Below are 19,242 nucleotides of genomic sequence, written 5' to 3'. Positions count from 1 at the left end.
GGGGGGGGGGGCGGAGGGGGCTCAGGAGGCAGGCTGGAGGCGGCAGAACCTTTCAGAAGCCCACGGGGTGGTCAAAGCAGCTGGCCTGTGGGCTGTGACCCCCCCAGCGGTCCCCCCTCCAGGAGCCGGCTGCCCAGCTCCCGCCGTACTCCAAACTTCTCCAGCAGACAAAATGGACTACAGGGTGCGGGGAGCAGCCGCCTGCCCCGCCGCCCTCCCCACCGCCCCGGGAGGAGCCCAACCCCCTCGCCTCTTCCCCTAACATTGTCCTTGGTTTTTTGGGGGGGGACACCAAAGCCACCCTCCTGTGTGGCCCCGGCGAGCTTCCCAGCGTGCCGGGATTGTTTGTTCCTCCCGGGAGGAAGCATGGCACAAAGCGAGCAAGGGGAAGACATGCATGCTGGGATGCATCCCCCACCCCCAGCCTTAACACCGCCCTGAGAGGTGGTGGGACCCCTGGGGACCCACCCCCCACTTACCTACACAGGGGCACAGCACCCTGTCCCGAGCATCATGCCCGGCCGCCCCTTGCCGTGCCCGGGGAGCCGAGGAAGAAGAGGCCGGGTGCGGAGCAAAGCCGTGCTCGCAGGGGCACGTCCCCGGATTGTTCTCTTCCTGCTCTGACTTCATGGTTGTCTCCGGGGTGGGGGGGCTAGGGGGGATTCCCCAAGTTTTGGGAGTCCCCTGGGGCTGGCAAGCTCCTTGCCCGGCACAGCACGGAAGTACGGCGGGTGCTACCTGCGCCGGGAATTTGACCCTTGGCAGGTCACCGCAAGTTTCTTTCCCCAGCCTGATGTCACGCCGGCAGAGGAGTGGCTTTGCCCGCCGCTGAGCCAAGGTGCGCGGGACCCAGGGGAGAGCTTGCCCCCCGAGCCCGGGGCTGAGCAGGAACCCAGCGAGCCCCAGCTGCCGGCAGAAATGGTTGCCAGCTCGCCGGCCATCGTTCCCCCGCCACCACCCACCGAGCGGCAGCTGCCGGAACGCCCGCCACATCCCCGCTGCACCGGCCCCGCCACCCGTCCCTTTGGAGCATCGCCGCTGGGGAAACTGAGGCACAAGGTAGGTGGGGGCACGGTGGGGAAACTGAGGCATGAGGAAGGTGACAGACCGCAAAGCAGCCCTATCTCCGGTACACAGCTTGTGCTAGCAGCTCCTAAAATATTTTTTTTTAATTTTTTTTTGGCAATGCAATATTGTTTATTTTGTCCCGGCACCTGCGGCTGCGGGGGGCACCATCGCAGACTGGCCTCCCCCCGCCCCTGCAAAACACCACAACTGGCCCTGTGGGGAGGAAGGGCAGAGAGAAAGTAGGGGCTGCTTGATTTTCTATAATAAAAGCTGCATAAAAGTACACCAGAAAAAAAAAAAAAACCTCCCTGAAACCCAGCCTTTTTGGGTTGCTTGGGTGTTCTTTATTTGCACTCCCTATGGTACACGCTGCACTGTCACCTCCCTTCATCCAGAGTCTGCTTTCCAAGCAGACACACTCTTTAAATTTTTCACCCCACTGAATAGCTGACGAACGGGGCAGAGGCACTTTGGGCTTATGAATTTATGCCACTCTCTCTGATGCTACCTGGGCTAGTGAGGATGAACAGTGCCCAGCCACGGGCTGCTCGGGGCTGGTGGCTGCTGCCCTGGAGCAGGGACACTGCCGGCAGCTCCCAGCACAACACCCCTTGGTCTGCCGGGGGGGGTAAGTTCAGAAAACACAGCCTGAGATGGAACAACAACAACAAAAATGTATATAAATAATTACCACATTCGGCTTTCCAACACTTCCTGGCACGTGAAGCCTCAGCAAACCCACCTCCCCGCCCTACAGCAGTATCTCGGGAATGGGGAAACTGAGGCACACCCCACCTGCATTGGCTTCTATGTTTTTGGGAAGTGGGTGAAAGAGCGTGACCGCGGGAGGATGAGCTGCCGCCGGCTAGGAAGAGATGCCGCCACGGTCGCCTCATACACCAAACGAGCCTGGGTCAGTAAACCAGGTCCTTACCAGCCCCAGCTCCCTGCTGCCGGGCATCGTCCCCCTCCCTTCCCCACTGCTTCCTCACAGGTGGCTTAGGGAGGGGAAGGGAGCTGGTTTACATAGAACCATATAATGGTTCGAGTCGGAAGGGACTTTAAAGCCCACCCAGTCCCATCCCCTGCCTTGGACAGGGACACCTCCTACCAGCCCAGGTTGCTCCAAGCCCCCTCCAACATGGCCTTGAACCCCTCCAGGGACAGGGCAGCCACAGCTTCTCTGGGCAACCTGGGCCAGGCTCTCACCACCCTCACACCAGAGAAGCTCTTCCCCAGATCTCAGCTCAGTCTCCCCTCTTTCAGTGTCAAACCCTTCCCTCTCCTCTTATGGCTCCCCTCCCTAATCAAGAGTCCCTCCTCAGCTTTCCCAGAGCCCCTTTAGGGACTGGAAGGGGCTCTAAGGAGCCTTCTCTTCTCCAGGCTGAACCCCCCCGACTCTCTCAGCCTGTCCTGACAGCAGAGGGGCTCCAGCCCTCCCAGCATCACCGGGGCCTCCTCTGTCCCTGCTCCAACAGCTCCATGTCCTTCCTGTGCTGAGGGCTCCAGAGCTAGACGCAGTTCTTCAGGTGGGGTCTCACCAGAGTGGAGTAGAGGGGTTTTATTTTGCAACACACCGTGGTTCTCCTTGCCACAAGCCCTGGTGCACCCTACAGCATCACCAGGCACACCTTGCCTCAGCCTCTGCCACCACCAGCATCAGCTCCTTGAAGCCCACAAGAACTCTGCTCTCTCAGCACCCCATCACCCTCCCGTCGCTCCCAGTTTGCACAACTCCCTTCCCCAGGGATTCAAGTCGGAGCGCGCCCATCTCCCTGCCGACTCAGCTCCCCACGCAGTGGGGACGCCAGGGCAGCCCGAGCAACCCCCAGCCAGCGACAAAAAACCCCCGCCGGGTCCAGGAGAACCTGCTGGTTCAAATCTGATTAACCAATGGGGATGATGCAAATGTGACCACGCGCCCCTTTGTGCGATGGGCCACAGCACAGGGAGGTGATGCCCCCCAAAACGAAGGAGGAAGAAGGAGATTCTTGGTGTCAACGGGCATTGCACAAGCCCCAGGCTCCCCCAGAGCAGCTCCCGGTAGCCTCCTCTGACCCATCATGGTCCTTCCTGGGAAGGCTGGGCTGGCCTCCCAGCTCCTGCTGACTAATGGTAGACCCAAGCAGCATTACTCACACCCGGCGTCACCCGTCCTCATGCCCAACACACACGTGTGCCATGACGGTGCGCCACCACTGCTCTTTAATCCAGAAATACCACCACCCCTTCCTACTTGGTTAAAAACCCCTTTGGAAATAGCACGGAAAAAGGGTGGCGGTTAATTAAAAGGTGCTGTTCCAGTTGACAGCTGCGTTTTCTGCTGCGGTTAAACTGGGGTTGGGGTCTGGGTTTCCCCTCCTTGCCTCAGAGCAACCCATGGCCACATGCTGGCGGTGGCTGCTGCGGGGAGGGAGGTGACACACGGCATCCCTTCTGGAGACGATGACACACGGAGAAGGCATCAGCCCTAATGAGAGGTGGCTTTCCTGGGGTCACAGCACACTTAATTGGGAGGCTGGGAGGGAAGAGGTTAATAACGGAGCCAGTATCAGACACTGGGATTTCCACATGACCCCAGACACCCATACTTCTGCACGAGGCAGTTTTGCTATTTCACAAATAAATGGTAAAAGACTTATCCTTGTCCATCCACGGGGATGCTGCAGCCTATTGCATGCAAGATGCCTCAGCTCAGGGTTGGGTGAGGGTGGGAGCAGGGCAGGGAGGGGACACCAGCACCACACAGGGACAAACCCAAGGCCATGGGGGTATTTTTGGCCATGGAGAGACTTGCTGTGGATCCCAGCTGCCTCCTGCAGGGGGAAGGGGCTAGGCACTGGGTATCAAGGCAGACGGGTCTGGCCTTCATCCCAAATCTCAGCGTGGACCTGCCAGCCTCCTTGAGCCATGACCTTTCTCTGCAGAGATGGGGCAGGGGGAGCGTTCCCACCCAAGCCTGGCCCTGAAGGTCTCTGCAGATGGGGCAAGAGGGGGCTGATCCAAACCGGAGGACAAACCTGCATCACATGCCCCATCTCCAGCTTCCCAGGCTCCGATGTCCCACCTGGAACAAGTCAGGAACGCGTGGCGACCACCACCAATATCTCCCAACCACCACCTACAAGGGCAGAAGCTACCAGGGACTTGCAATAGAGTCAAGCTGGGCTCAAAAAGTGCTTCAACTTCAGTGTTGACACCCAAAACCTACCCTTCCTACCAAAACACCTCATCGCAGTTGGTCGTTGATTAAATACAACTTGACGATACAGATGTCAATGTATATTATTCTCCTGAAGGCACAGGCACCTGCAGCGATTGCTGAGTTACCAGAGCCCCGTGAGAATCATAGAATCATAAGCGGTTAGAGTTGGAAGGGACTTTAAAGATCATCAAGTTCCAACCCCCCCTGCCCTGGGCAGGGACACCTCCCACCAGACCAGGTTGCTCCAAGCCCCCTCCAACCTGGCCTTGAACCCCTCCAGGGATGGGGCAGCCACAGCTTCTCTGGGCAACCTGGGCCAGTGCCTCAGGTCAGGGATGCATTTATGCACCTCTGGACAGGAGCCAGTCCTTCCAGAGCTACATTTGACCTGGAGAACAGAGCTGGCCCTAAAAACCACATACAATGAAAGTAAGAAAAATCAGGAGACCTCACACAAGGTCTCCTGCACCAAAATGCCATCTACTTCCAGGAAAACTTACTAAAACATTCCCCCCACACCTGTGGAAACCCTGTTCCCCATCCTCGTCTCTCACCAAATAAAACAAAACGAAGCGAGGAGATGTTTTGAAGCAGAGCTGATTTCTTTCTCCCCCTCCGGTTTCTCTTTTGAGGAAAAATTTTCTCCAAAAATGACACATTTTTGTCAAACATTTCACTGGTGACAAATTGTCGCTGTCAGTGATGAGAGTGCTCAGCTGGGAATTCGGGAGGCGCTTCGGGAAACCTCCATCTGCTTTTACAGAGTTAAAAATAAATAAATAAATAGAATTGACGGTGGGGGATGTTGCAAAATGTAACGTGTGAGGCGAAGGATTAATTAACACAGATCTGGCTCCAAAACCAGAGGTGGTAAGAGTGATTTTCATTCAGGAACTTGGCACTGCTTGGCACCTCTTCCTCCTCCAGCACCGACAGAGTATTTTAGCTCCTGAAAAATCACGTGTGTGTGGCCCAGAGTTTTTACAGTGATTACTTAAAGCCTCGGTGAGAGACAAATCCAAAATCGGGTTTTTTAATGTCTCTTCCCAGGCCATGCGCAGTGACTTTCCCCTTCTTCAAAATAGCATTGAAAAAGCTGTTTACAACGTAAAGAGGCAAAAAAGCAATGAGTTCCTGTGCTCCCCGTTGCAATCTCATTTAATACAGTTTCCTGAACTCATCACAGTTATTTCTGTTGTGTTTTTTATTTTCTTTTATCATGAGAATTAGGGTTGTTTCATGCCTAACAACTTCTGGCTTCCTTATGATATTCTGATTCAAATGGTAAAAGGCTGTAATGAGACTAAGCCAGCAGCCCGCAAAAAATAAATGATGTAGATCAGAATAGGGGGAATTTGGTTTAAGAAGAAAGAAAAAAATCAACAAAAACAAATAGAAATTATTCATCCCGATTAGCATTCAAACACAGTAAATGGGAAGGAAAAAAAAGATGTGTTGTGGGGAGGGTTGTTTCACCTGGCACCTAAACCCCAAAACAGCCTGGGCGACGAGCACCTCTATCTGAGAGTAGTTAGAAGGGAATGAAACCCCAAAATCCTCATTTCTGAACTCGTTGCCAGTTTATATTCACGTCACTGATGGGCCACGCACCCCAAGCCTCCGCTGCACCCTTAGCGAGGCACCTGCCAGGCTGGGACCAGTTCCGAGCTCCTACAACATCTGGATCCAGCCGCAAACATCACCCACTCCTTCCCACCCTCCCCAGCTTCGTCAGCGCTAATGAGCGCATGGGGAGGCGAGGGACAGCATTGACAGGCATTGACTGGCAGCCACGGAGGGGACAGGACACGGCCGGCCACCCAGCTCGGGCATCGATCGGAACGGGGGCTCTCCGAGAGCTTTGAACCGCTGAACCCCACCAGAATCAATATTTTCCTTTTTAAAATAACGTCGGGGGAAAAAAAGCACATCTCATATAGATTCAGTGTTATTCCGGGTTTTACATTATTCATTGAACCTCGTCCTATGTCACGCCGCAGAGAATATATTACCATATATGATGGCAAAGGAACTGCACAATTGCAAACATACAATAAAGCTGCTAAAACAGCCCGCTCGATTGGCAATCTCTAATTAGCAACATGTAATTAAGTTGCTATACATTGAAGGCTGTGCCTGCGCCACCAGCCACTTCACGGTCAAAGAGGAGAATAATAAATCAAAATCGTAACAAAGCGAAGAGCAACGATACCCACAATGGAGGAAGAGCCGTGGAGCTGGGCTCAAACTTTGGCAAACATTCTCCTTGTGGAGATTTTGCTGCGTCGCCACACACGAAGCCTTATCTCACCCGCTGCACCGCCAGGAATGTCACCACAAGGCCACCAAGGGCCATCGTGTCCCCAGGGCCACCCAGTTCAGCTCAGCTCAGCTCATCCAAGCAGGGAGGCACCATCAGCACACACAGAAATAACAGGGGGGGGAAAAAAAGGCAGCCTACCAGGAAAGGTTAATAATTTATCCATATGTAAAAATGTGCTCTCATTTCTAAAAATCATTTTGCATCCTCGGTGACATGCATGACTTTAATGGGGTTGAAGGCAGGCAACTCGCCTCTAAATTTGGACACTATCTTTACTAACCAGATGTTACTGCCTTTTTAAAATTTTTTTCCAAGCTGCACTTCAGTTTCCAGAGAGTTTCAAAGAAGCACTTCTAATGATTCCTCTTCGTTAACCGATCCAGCAATATATAAATATGCATATTAGGGAATACACTAAAGAAAACATCTTTTTATGCCACCTGCTGCCAGCCAGGCTGCTGCCCACACAACCTGCCGCATTTATCAATATGAAATATTACCCAAATATCATTTCATTTCACCCCAAACCTGCTGCTCAGTGGGCAAGAGGCACAGGACTAGGCTTTGCACAGAGGGGAGCTTGGGCAGAGGCCACCCACATCCCCATCTGCACCTCCAGCAGCATCAAAGCAGCAAGGAACAACCATTTCATAGATTACCATAGAGTGGTTTGGGTTGGAAGGGACCTTAAAGCCCACCCAGTCCCATCCCCTGCCCTGGGCAGGGACACCTCCCACCAGACCACGTTGCTCCAAGCCCCCTCCCACCTGGCCTTGAACCCCTCCAGGGATGGGGCAGCCACAGCTTCTCTGGGCAACCTGGGCCAGGCTCTCACCACCCTCACAGCAAAGTTCTTCCACAGATCTCATCTCAATCTCCCCTCTTCCAGTCTGAAGCCACTACCCCTCAGTCTACCATTACATGCCCTTGTAAAAAGTCCTTCTCTGGCTTTCCTGTAGGTCTCCTTGAGACACTGGAAGGAGCTCTAAGGTCTTCCCAGGGCCTTCTTTTCACCCACTAACATTTCTGGGGCCACAGACAACACTCAGACACTGATTTGGGAGCAAACTTCATGCACGGATGGAGTTGGAAACGCGCATCACACCCACATCTTCTTTGCCAGTGGTGAAGCTGGCAAAGCACCAACCCCACCTTAGTGCGCCCTTGATTGTGCCCAACGTCCCTATGGCTACTCAACTGGGGCATGTGCATCAGTAAAGACTCAAAATGATGCTACAGCACAATTTTTCTTGGTTGCTTGTAAGAATTGCAACAAAAAGGGAATAAAGGCTGGCTGAAATGCTTTGCAAGGCAGGTTCGGAAAGCCCAGGAGGACTGCATGGATCAATGACCCCATGTGCCTGGACGTATCCTGTTCCCCTCCCATCCTCTGCGTGTATCAACAGAATATTTATAAATCAATTGAAAGCAATTAATCAGCTCAAGGAAGATAAGGGATAATGAAGAAAAGAGATGAGCTGCCGATGCACAAACAGAGCTCCTCTGGGCAGGAACCGCTGTGGTTGGAAGCCTCCTCTGCAAAGCCTATTAGCTCTACTTAAAAAAGAAATTTAAAAGAGGCAACCTGAATAATTAAAAGGAAGAGTTAATGGTTCAAGCTAACAGCTTCTAAAAACCCGCGGCAGCCGTGTTTGTTAACCAACAGCACCCACCGACAAAAGGACCTGCAGACAAAACATCGCCCCACAGCACAGAGGGATGCTCAGCCGGATCCCCGCATCCCCTCGGTGCGATGGACCGAGGGTGCCGGAGCCAGGGAGGCTTGTGACCTGCACGGGGCTGATGCTACCATCCTGTTGGGTTCATTTTGGTGACCAACCCCTTTTAGCTGAACTATAAATAATAACAGAGAAACAACTCCAGGACTTGAGGGGAAGCCTCCAGGGACATCCAGCCTAATATTACCCATCTGACATATCCCACGGTACCCTTCCAATGGCCAACCCTCTCCTTGGCAGCAAAGCCAGCACTAAATATAACGTCATTTCACTCGCCAACAGAAAAATTAACCTGTGGGCAGAGCACCCAGCAGTCACATCTTCTGTATGATTTTCTATGGATTTTTCCAGCCTAACCCTTCCACCCCAAACTTCGGGAAGGGGAGCGTCAGGACAAGATTTTTTACACTGAGGATGGTTGCCTGGAGAAGTGGTGGATGCCCTATCCCTGGAAACATTCCAGTCCAGGTTGGACGGAGCTCTGAGAAACCTGGTCTAGTTGAAGATGTCCCTGCCCATGACTATACGGCTTTTAAAGGTCCTTTCCAACCCAAACTATTCTATCATTCTAAGACCAGCAGCCCCTTCTTTGGCCAAATTGCTGTCATTAGTTGTGTATTTCATACCCACAGAAGATGCCAACACCAGTGCTGGCCTTAATCTGGTCTGCAGGACCAGCATCACCATGATGGAGCTGTCATGAACCGGGCACTCTGTTCTGCTCCAAGGGGGGTTACAACCTGCCACTTTGTTTTTGAGGAACGGCCAAAATCCCCCAGCTGTGACCTGCATCCCACAGGAATGCTCCCAAGGATGCCTGCAAGAAGCTTTCCCAAATGTGTGACCTACAATCCCCATACATCCTTCTACAGTGGTTCAGGATCCCACCCCAGAGCTGACACCTGGGTGGGCACCGTAATAAGAAAGGGCTCGGGAAGAGCCGCCAGTTCAGAGGATGAACAGGCAGCATTTTAATACAATACTCGCCTTTTTTCAAGTAACACTCGACAAAATTGCCAGGTCAGGGCTGAAGCCCACGTGGGTTTTGTGGAGGTGAAAGAGAAAAAGCATCTCGCCAACTTGCAAGGCAGCAATTTAACCTTCAAGGAAGAGCTCAAATTCATTTAGTAACAGCCCTTATCTACAAGCTGGGGGCAGAATAATTCTACTGAGAACAATATATAATAGATAAAAATAACTGCACTGCAGCAAGGAGATGGATGGCACGGTCCAGGGCAGTACCCAGCAGCTTCCTCCTTGCCCATCAATTTAATGGCAAGGTATGGGCCGACAGCAGGAAAACTGTCCCCAATTCTGATATTTAAGGGGCTAACGTTGATTTAAAAGCCTTTCACTTGTCTTGGCGGATGTGAATTCACAGGCAGAGCCCACGTCACACATAACTGGGAAGCTCCCCAGCAGCCCCAGTGCATCTCTGCTCCCGCGTCTGCAGCCCATCACTATTTAGTGACTCAGAGCCCCGTTTCCAAAAGTGTTTTTTCCCTTTTTAAATTAAAACAAAAATTAAACCTGAAGATCTTTTCAAGTACCTAAGCAGCGACGAAGATACATTTATTTATGCGCCACTTGGTGAAATTTCAAACTATCTATTAAAACTTCCTTTGCAGCTAAGTTTGTCTTTCCCTGCTAAGAGGCGCAGGGCAAAAATCAAATGCCTGAAGGTTTTCAACCATTATTTCACCAAAACTTTACCACCACGTGAAATATCACAGCAAACCTGACTGTAATGACATAAATACACCCATGCACCATAAAAAGACCAGACTGACCCCAAATACGTATCAACAAGCTGCAAATAAGGAACCAAACACCAACTGCTATCAAAAATATGCTTTTTTTCTGAAATACCTGCAATATTACTCAATGGGAGTGTTGCAATGGGTGCATGCATATAGGCAGAAAAAGCCATTTAAAGCTTGAAGAGATCACTTGGTGCCTGCCTGGAATTAAATAATGCGCTGGGCTGCAAAGTTAATAAAAGTGACAGCAACAGGAGCTACCAATTAGTGTTATTTCATCACAACTCCCATAGCATTTATCACATTTACATATTATTTTTTTTAACTTCTCCCTCCCAAACTTCACTTTCTTAATTCAGATGGCCTCATGAAAATCTCAGCTGTCAGCTTATAAATAAAAGTTCACAATTCTCACCCAGTATAGAAACAGACTTCTGTGTTTTCTGCCACCACATACTGCACAGGCTCAGAAAGCAAAATAAATAAAAGGAACCCTTATCTCTTCCACATATACTTTATAACCCGAACCATGATTTTCAAATAGCTAGAGTTAGAAAACAAAAATAGTAATAAGCACTCCCAGGAGACAGGTAACCAAGAAGCGATCGTATTAACTTGAAACTAAATATGATCAAGAACCATAATTCAAGTACGGCTTTTCAATGCAAGACAAAAAAGATGTTGTTTCCTGCTATTTAGTCACATAAGGGCTTGCGATGTCGTGCACCTTTTCTCCACTGCCCTCACAGGACCTTCTCCCGAGCTGTGCCCGGCACTGGGCACAGCCCCAGAAAAAACATTGTTGTACTGAAAAGATCAGGCCAATAATAACAAAAATATCCCAAGCAACTGGGGGATTTGGAGGGGAAAAATAAGCTGTGGAGGAGCAACTGCAATGCTTTTAACTTGGTGCAAGCAACAGCCTGTAGGAAAAGGATACCAGGCTCCATCTGCAAGATGCAGCGGGCAAAGGGTGTTTGAGAGGGGATAATGAAATAAAGAGATATTCCAGGGACAGCCAGGCTGTGTGCAGGGACACCGCCAACGGCCGGGGTGACCGGCACAATAGCATCAATGAGCGGGGACAGAGGCAGGTTAGACCCAGGGATTCAGTTGCTGCGCCCTAAAACCTCGGCACATTAAGTAAAAGTTTCTCTGAACCGTCCCCTGGAGCCACAGATGTGCTTGTCACCCCATGATGACTCCAGGATTAGGTTTAAAACTGGAAAAATTAAAGAAATAACTTGTCACTCACACACCGGACACGCAATGCCCCATGCAGAGTGCACTCAGAAAGACTCAAAATTGTTCAATTTCTCTTTTTCTTAGTAAGACAGGGAGTTTTTTAATATTTCAGCTCTTTTGTGCCTTGTGCGAACTGGGACAGGACGCTGGCCAAGTCCTCGCAGGCGGGGACTGCCTGTGGGACCAGAAGAAAAACAAAATCTCTAAAAATCATGTGGGGCGAAAAGGGTCTCCATCTGACTGCTCCATATTTCTAAACATAAAATTCTCAGGCAATACTTTAAATACCCAGTTGAGAGACATCAGGAGAGGCAGAGCTCGGCCCCAGCCTTCCCCAAGTTGAGCCGCCTTTGGTAACCGCTCTTTTCCCCAATTTCCCCCCAGCTACGCTACAGAATGGATTAAAGAAGGAAAAAAAAAAAAAAAAACCCCTTTGTTTTTCTGAGCCAGATTCACCCTCGCACCACAGTCCCCGCAGGATTACAAATATTTGATGCAATCGGAAAGAAAACAAAACCGTCCCGAAATGACAACTGAGAGGGAAACAATCTGGGAAGTTTTAACCTTCAAAATCTGTCTCTTAATTCTGGGTGTGATTTCTGCAGGCGAGGGAGGAGGCAAAAAAAAAAAACAAAACCCACAACACAACCCAAGCGGTGTCTGCTGCTGCATTACAAAGGCAACTTTAGACGGGGATTTTAAAATAACACGACTACGCTATAATTAATGCTATTAAAATTCAAAGTGCAAAGATAACCGATAATCCCAGCCGGTTCCTGGGACAAGAATCAAATCGCGTAACGCACAGCTCTTTGGTGCTACTCGCTGCTATCGATTTCCTTTCATTGGAGGGGGGGAAAAAAAGAGTGAACAGTCAACAAGGAAACCAAAAGCTCTTTAGTAACCCAGCCTGCCCACTCGCATTCAATACCAGCAGCTCAGCGAGCGAAAAGAAAACCACTAGCAAACCAGAATTTAAAAAAAAAAAACCAAACAAAAAAATCCCCAAAAACAAAACAACCAAAAAACCCCCCCCCAAAAAAAAACAAAGAAAAAGAGAGATTTGGAAATAAAATCATCCCCTGGGTTCCTGAACCTGCCCAGGCATGAATAGATCTGCAGATCCTGGAGTGAAGCACGGACCAGGCTCATCCCAGGGGCTGGGGATGCAGATGAAGAACAACCCCAGAGCATCCGCAGCAAGACATGGCCTATAAATGCCAGAACTGTTCCCTCTAGAGATCCTGGACCTGCAGCATCGCCCAAGAGCAAATGCTTTGGACACCTGAAGTCCCAAATTTGCACACTTTCATATACCTCCAAGTTGTTGCACCCATAAATTAGTCTCTGCACATGCAGGAGCCACCAAGGGATCATTTAAGAGGAGACAAGCAGAAATACAGTCACTTGTATTATATATTATCCTTGTACTATATTATTACTTGTATTATATATTATAATATTGTATTATATACACACACAGGGTTTTTTTTCATTTATTTCTTTTAAAAACACACGCTCATATACAAGCTTAATTTTCTACCAATTAACCCTATAGCCAGAGGTCTTGCTCTGTTCTTCAACCACTTGCAAAATCCTCCCAAAAGATTGCTGGGGATTATATTGTTTAGTGAGCTAGTTATAATCCCTCCCGGTAAGAGGAGCTGATCCGGGCAGAGGGGCATTGGCTCGACGCTGTTTGCAAATAAAAATTAAAACTGAGATAGTGGCAGGTTTGCTCAGCCTCCTGCCTTATCTCCAAAGCGTAGCAGAGAGAGATTGTTTGATCCAACCTCGGTTGGGGAAGGAAACCAGAATTCAGAAGGAAACCAGGGAACTCAGAAAAGGCAGTTTTTTCCAGGCATCGGCAGACCTAAGCACTCTGCAAAAAGTTAAAATACAGCAGCAGAAATGCATGACGGCGGGACCTGCACACTGGGAATTTTGGGAACAGACACCTGGAAATCGGGTGTCCCGTGACTACAGTTTCTTTTATGGGGAAAAGTACCTATAAGCCGTACCCAACCAGCCCACCTACAAAGTTAAAATGCTATAAAGTCCTTTCCTTATTGCAAGTAACACCAGAAAAGCCAGAACCCAAGGCTGCAGTCCCGAGGAGGGCTGGAAACACAGGCTGCCCTCTGAGAAACCCCCAGAGAGCCAAATTCAGCATCTCCAGAGATAACCGAGTCCAAAAGAAACTTCCCGCGCCTTCACAGCTATAAATAGGGTAGTACTGGATGTTATCTGCCATGCTTAACTTGGTTATTTCAGTTAAGTCACCCTTGGGAATTGCAACCGTGACTATTCTGCTGCGGGGAAGTTATCTGCAATTGATTAAAGACTTTTTTTTTTTTTTTCGTCTTTTTGGATGGAGGGTCGCAAATAAAGTTACTTGGAGCAGTTTGCTTCCTTAAGTCTGGTCGTGGAAGGGCCAGCGCCACATACAGCATTCCACTACTTTAAAAGACACGAAGACCAGGTGCAGGAGAATGGGATTTATCCCAAAGCCAGCTTCTCCCTGGAAATTACATCTGTTTGGGAGCTGGTTCCTTTCCACCCTCCTTAGAGGCCACTATTATTTGGCCTCAATCAATACCACCAGGTACCAGTTATACCTTCGAGGGGATTTCTAAGCCTTCAGTACCCCATTAACAGTAACACAAGCAGATTTACATGTGGGAGTCTCTCTCCAAATGCCCAGAGGAATTGTGTTTCAGGGGGGAAAAGGGGAGGCCTTGGAGGAATATCTATATTTAAAGGACAGGCGTGGCGTGAGGACCAGCCAACCAGTGTCTGCTCCAGCCACTTCTCCCGTCTCTGCTCCACTTCCTGTTCTTCTCCAGCAGAGAAAGGGAGGAAAAACAGATCAAGAGAGCCATGCGGGGAAAATAATGAGTTTTGATTGTGCTGGCAGCATAAGGTACCAATACAGAGTGAAGGGGGGGCAGAGAAATCCATCAGCAATGTGTGCGGGGGGGGGGATAATGCACAGCGTACCATTGCATGGGTACTTGAGGTGATGCCACACACAGGGCACACTGATGCCATGTGTGCAGCCCCACATCGCTCCAAGGAATGGGTCGGGGAATTACCTCTTGCCCAGCAAGCCACCAACCTGCCCCCCCAGCCCCATGGACCATCTCAGCCCCCCACTAGCCAAAAAAAGGGGTTTTCCTTGCCCTTCTACCGGCTTCACCTCTGCTCAGCTCCTGTTGACAAGGCACTCACTGGTGGGTGATACCCATGGGAAAGAAAAGGACACCCAACGAATGAAGTGCTGGGGGAAGATGCTGCTAGACCCCTCAAGGAGAAAAGCACCACAGCCTGGGATACAACCTCCCCCCCGGGTCAACAGCTATGGGCTCTTCACCTCCTATTTATCCAACATCCCTGCTCCCCTGCCAAAGGATAGCATTTTGGGGCTGCCACCCGCAGAAAAGCACCCTGCTGTACAACCATTAAATATCAACAAACACCTCTAAATCTAGCCCTGTCCTGCAAAACCATGAAACCAGATTTAAAAAAAAGTCACGAGAGTAAAAAACACACATAAGGAGTTTCTTTTATCTGCTACCGACTTTTGAGCACACTGGATTTTTGAGGAAAGCTACAGGGAAAACACAGAGGAACTGCAAACCTGTTGCAAACAGTGAATCACCATGTTCCCAGGCACTCACGGGCACGAATATATGATGTGCTTTCAGAGAGAAAACAGCTTTTCAGCAGGGACTGCAACAACATTTTTCAAGAATATTATCCTAACACAAACTCAACCCTCCATTTTTTTTTGTCAGTAAAAAAAGCTAAGTATGGACCAATGCCATGGCCCTGAATATTCCCAACTGGTTCAGTGAATGGCAGGGTAAGTTGGCATGCAAATGGGAATTAAAAGCCTAATTTTTAGCTATTCAATGGTTTTTTTGGTGGGAAAACAAATAACAGTGCCTGCTCTGAAGAAGCAACAGTGGGGCACAAAGATAAGGCAAATGTTGAGCCCCCAGTGCCCAGCAGAATCCCCTTTGGCGCAGGTATCGCTCCCGGCCAGCACAGGACACAGGACCAGGGGTGATGGAGAAAGCCAGCACCAAACCCCGCCAGGGACAGCAGAGTGGCCAAGATGGACGGCTCTGCCCTTCCTGCCAAAATATTTTACAAAGCAGCTGTGCATTTACAAAAACGCAGAGAATCACCCTGGCTCCCAGCCTGAATCCCAACCGTTCACACACGGCATTTTGCTGGCTGTGTAATTGCCACAAAGCCCATTATCTTCCACACCAGTTGTTGAAGTGTCATTAGGACAACTCAAATGAGAGGCTAAATTCTCCTACACACACAGTTTTAATAACTACAGCCCTTTTATACCCAGCGATACACAGCAAGGGAGGGAGAGGGGAGGCTGCCAGGCTGACAAAGGGGATGCTCAGCCCCCTCCAAGGGCTGCAAATTGATTGTTCTGCTGAAGATGAGTGCAAGAACAATTACTTCTTGCTCCTTGAGCGGGGCTTTACTCCATTTGGGGAGAAATGCAGACACCAGTATGACAGAGATATGCACCTCTGCCACATTGGGGAGAATTTCATAAGAGAGCATAAACCACGAGTAATATTGACTTGTGCAGGATTTTACAGCCTGCTTCCGGGTGTCCATCGCTGCCCCCAGCTCACACGTGTGCATTTCCATCAGCTCCCATAGCTCCTACAATACATCACGTAGGCTGCGCTTCCATCTGTCTCCTGGAGGGGTTCCCAAGAATAATTTAAAGCCATTTAATGTACTCTTTTATATATGGAAGCCTTTTCAATTTAGAATCATATAATGGTTTGGGCCTTAAAGACCGTCCAGTCCCACCCCCTGCCCTGGGCAGAGACACCTCCCACCAGACCACGTTGCTCCAAGCCTCATCCAACCTGGCCTTGAACCCCTCCAGGGATGGGGCAGCCACAGCTTCTCTGGGCAACCTGGGCCAGGCTCTCACCACCCTCACAGCAAACAAGTTCTTCCCCAGATCTCAACTCAATCTCCCCTCTTCCAGTGTCAAACCCTTCCCCCTTGTCCTATCACTGCATGCCCTTTTGAAAGGTCCCTCGCCAGTTTTCTTGTAGACCCCCCTTCAGATACCGGAAGGCTGCTGCAAGGTCTCCCTGGACCCTTCTCTTTTATTTTAAATTGTTTAATTTAAAACATGCTTTTGATTTTTAATCATCATCCAGAACAAGGGGGCAGAAGCGAGCGTACTCCAGAAATACAATATTTGCAAGAGATAATTCCACACATGAATATTCTCAGTCTTCTCCCCATCCCTCAGCTCTCCCTCTTACCTATCCCCAAAGCTGCCAACAGTAACTTCAAAGCCCAGCCCTGTTTCCAACTGGAAACCTGTGGACTGGTCCCCAGTGGAACCAGGGAGCTGCTGGGCAGCTGGGATGCTCAGCCTCAAGCCACCACGTCCCCAGGGCTCGGCAAGTCCCCTCTCTGCTCATGGATAACCAACCCCAACATCACCACTATGCCTTACGCATGTATATATAAACACATATATTGCCTTGATTTCACCAGCCAAGGACCAAAAACCTGCCCACAGGAAGGCAGAATCGATCCCGCTTGGCAGAACCTACGTGAGGATGGGGAGCTTTGCCATCCTCAGCACAAGACAGCATTCAAAATCCCAGAAATACCAAGCCCAAGGTGAAGCCGGGGAATGTGCCGTCTGACTGGATTAAGCTCCAAAATCATCTTTTCAAGACGCAGCAAAGCAGCAGTTCTCCCCAGAGCGGTTGGGGCAAGACGGACGCGAGCACAGACCTAATTTCTACCCATGCAACAGAGCCCTGGCATTTATCCTTGCTGCCCAAAGACCTGCTGAAGACCAGAGGATCTCACCACAATCAACATCAGCAAGGGCTTGGCGGGCTCGGGGCCTCCATCAGCACAGCAACGCTAACTCCCCTCCCAAAAAATATGAATTGCACCAAAATCCAGACCCAGAAGCGGCATTTCAGAAACACTGCGATTCTGGCCTTTTCAGCTCAAACATCTCACATGAAAAAGAGGAATTTCCCTCCCAGTGAATAGCGGCTTATACATTCTTTGGCAACTGCATTACCATTAGCAAACACAATCTGTATTTCTGCCTTGCTCATTTGTTTGCCAACTGCATTTGAAAGGAATATTTTATCCGCCGCCAGATAAAGCCCAGAGGCTTTGCCTCCTGACGTAAGCCACCGAGCACAGAGTTTCGCTGCAGGTTAAGAGGCTTGTTCCTGCAAAAAGCCACCTCAAGAAACCCCACCTGAATAAATCCCAGCTCCAAAAGGTGTCTGAGCAGTTTAACGTGGGGGGAGGGGGGGCTCAAAGAGATGTCACCCCAGCCACCACCTCTGCCAACAGCATCCCAGGGACAACCCGGGATAAAATGTGGTGGGGAAGAAAAAAGGGAGAAAATTGAGCTAGATCTGCCTTTCTGTGGGCTTGGGCTGAGCTCAACCCTGCATCCTAGAATCAACAATAATGGGTTTAAACCAAGCCATTTTTGGCTTACGGCTCAGTTCATTTTCTTAGGAAATCATTTCAATGACAAAAATCCCTTAAAACGCTGAAAACAGGCATTTGCGGTTCCACAAGTATCTTTTTTTCTTTCCCTTTGGCAATCTGCATATCAAAATCACTTCATTTATGAAAAAGGAGATGGAGAAAAGGGCTTGTTTGACTTCTTTTCTTTTTTCCTTTTTTTTTCCCCCCTCTGACCCAGCAAGCTCCTGCAGGCCAGAGCCTCTCCGGCGCAGCAGGAGCGATGCTCCCAGCCCTGGGGCACGGCAGCTCCCGCTGCAGCCCGCCTGGGAACTGCCGAATTCCTGCAGCACCTGCAGGAGAACCCACCTTATCCTCTCCTCTGAGCCGGGTCTGCAGGAGCTGAACAAACCGAGAGGTATCCCTGACCTGCAAGCCGAGGTTCCTCTGGATGCAGTCGGGAAGAGATCTGCTAGGAAGCTAGGGACTTGGGTCTTTCTAGTCTGGAGAAGAGAAGGCTGAAGGGGGATCTGGTCAACGCCTATAAATACTTAAAGGGTGGGTGTCAAGAGGATAGGGCCAGTCTTTTTCCAGTGGTGCCCAGGGATAGGACAAGAGGAAATGGGCACAAACTCGAGTATAAGAAGTTCTACCTCAACATGAGGAGGAACTTCTTTGCTGTGAGGGTGGCAGAGCCCTGGAACAGGCTGCCCAGAGATGTGGTGGAGTCTCCTTCTCTGGAGACATACAAAACCCGCCTGGACACGTTCCTGTGGGACCTGCTTTGGCAGGGGGTTGGACTGGGTGATCTCTGGAGGTCCCTTCCAACCCCATGTGATTCTGTGAAAGGAGCAGCCAACACGCAAAGCACCATCACCCAGCCCCAGCACACTTAAAAAGCCTCCTTTCTTTTTTATGGGTAGGTGTTTGATTAATTTTTTTTTTTTTTTTTTTTTTGGTTTTTTTTTTATATTTTTGAAAGGATGTTCATTTTAGCCTATACTGTATAAAACCCTTTGTATTTTCGGTCCTAGTTTCAAGATCTTTAACGTTTGTATGGCAGTAATATCCAGTGTTGGCAGCATATAGTGACACACAATGACACCAGCTCACCTGAGCAAAACGCCAAATCACACTGCTCAATTCTGCAGCTCCTCACCCTGTGGCACCTCTGGCATGTTCTAGGTTTGCTCCTGGATATTAGAGCTGCATTTATCTTCTTATTGAGCAGAAAGAGATGAAATCCTAACTGCAGGGACATTCCAGTCATACGATAGCTATAGCACAACCTTGCCTATACAAACTTCTATATATTAATATTTTGAAGATGCTAAGTAGGAGATTTATCCAACCCGTTCTCTGGAAGAACACCATTCTTTCACTCAAGAACCA

The 19,242-nt window shown here is 49.7% G+C and overlaps 1 protein-coding gene across 2 annotated transcripts in view; it reads right to left on the bottom strand.

The window, feature by feature from the left end:
- Nucleotides 1-19,242, bottom strand: part of LOC106887769 (kazrin) — a 62,533-nt gene that overhangs the window by 20,992 nt on the left and 22,299 nt on the right. The window contains exon 1 of one of the 2 annotated variants that reach the window (XM_014941491.1): nucleotides 480-719. The exons of the other annotated variant lie outside the window; for it this stretch is intronic. Coding sequence (XP_014796977.1) covers nucleotides 480-630 — 151 coding nt within the window. The 5' untranslated portion in view covers nucleotides 631-719. Of the gene's footprint in view, nucleotides 1-479; nucleotides 720-19,242 lie in introns of those variants that run through there. 2 annotated transcript variants of the gene reach the window in all.

The sequence above is a fragment of the Calidris pugnax genome, unplaced genomic scaffold, assembly GCF_001431845.1.
Source record: "Calidris pugnax isolate Ruff unplaced genomic scaffold, ASM143184v1 scaffold82, whole genome shotgun sequence".
In the NCBI taxonomy this organism is placed as follows: domain Eukaryota; kingdom Metazoa; phylum Chordata; class Aves; order Charadriiformes; family Scolopacidae; genus Calidris; species Calidris pugnax.
The sequence above is the reverse complement of the archived record's forward strand: the minus strand, read 5'-3'. Positions and strand labels throughout refer to the sequence as shown.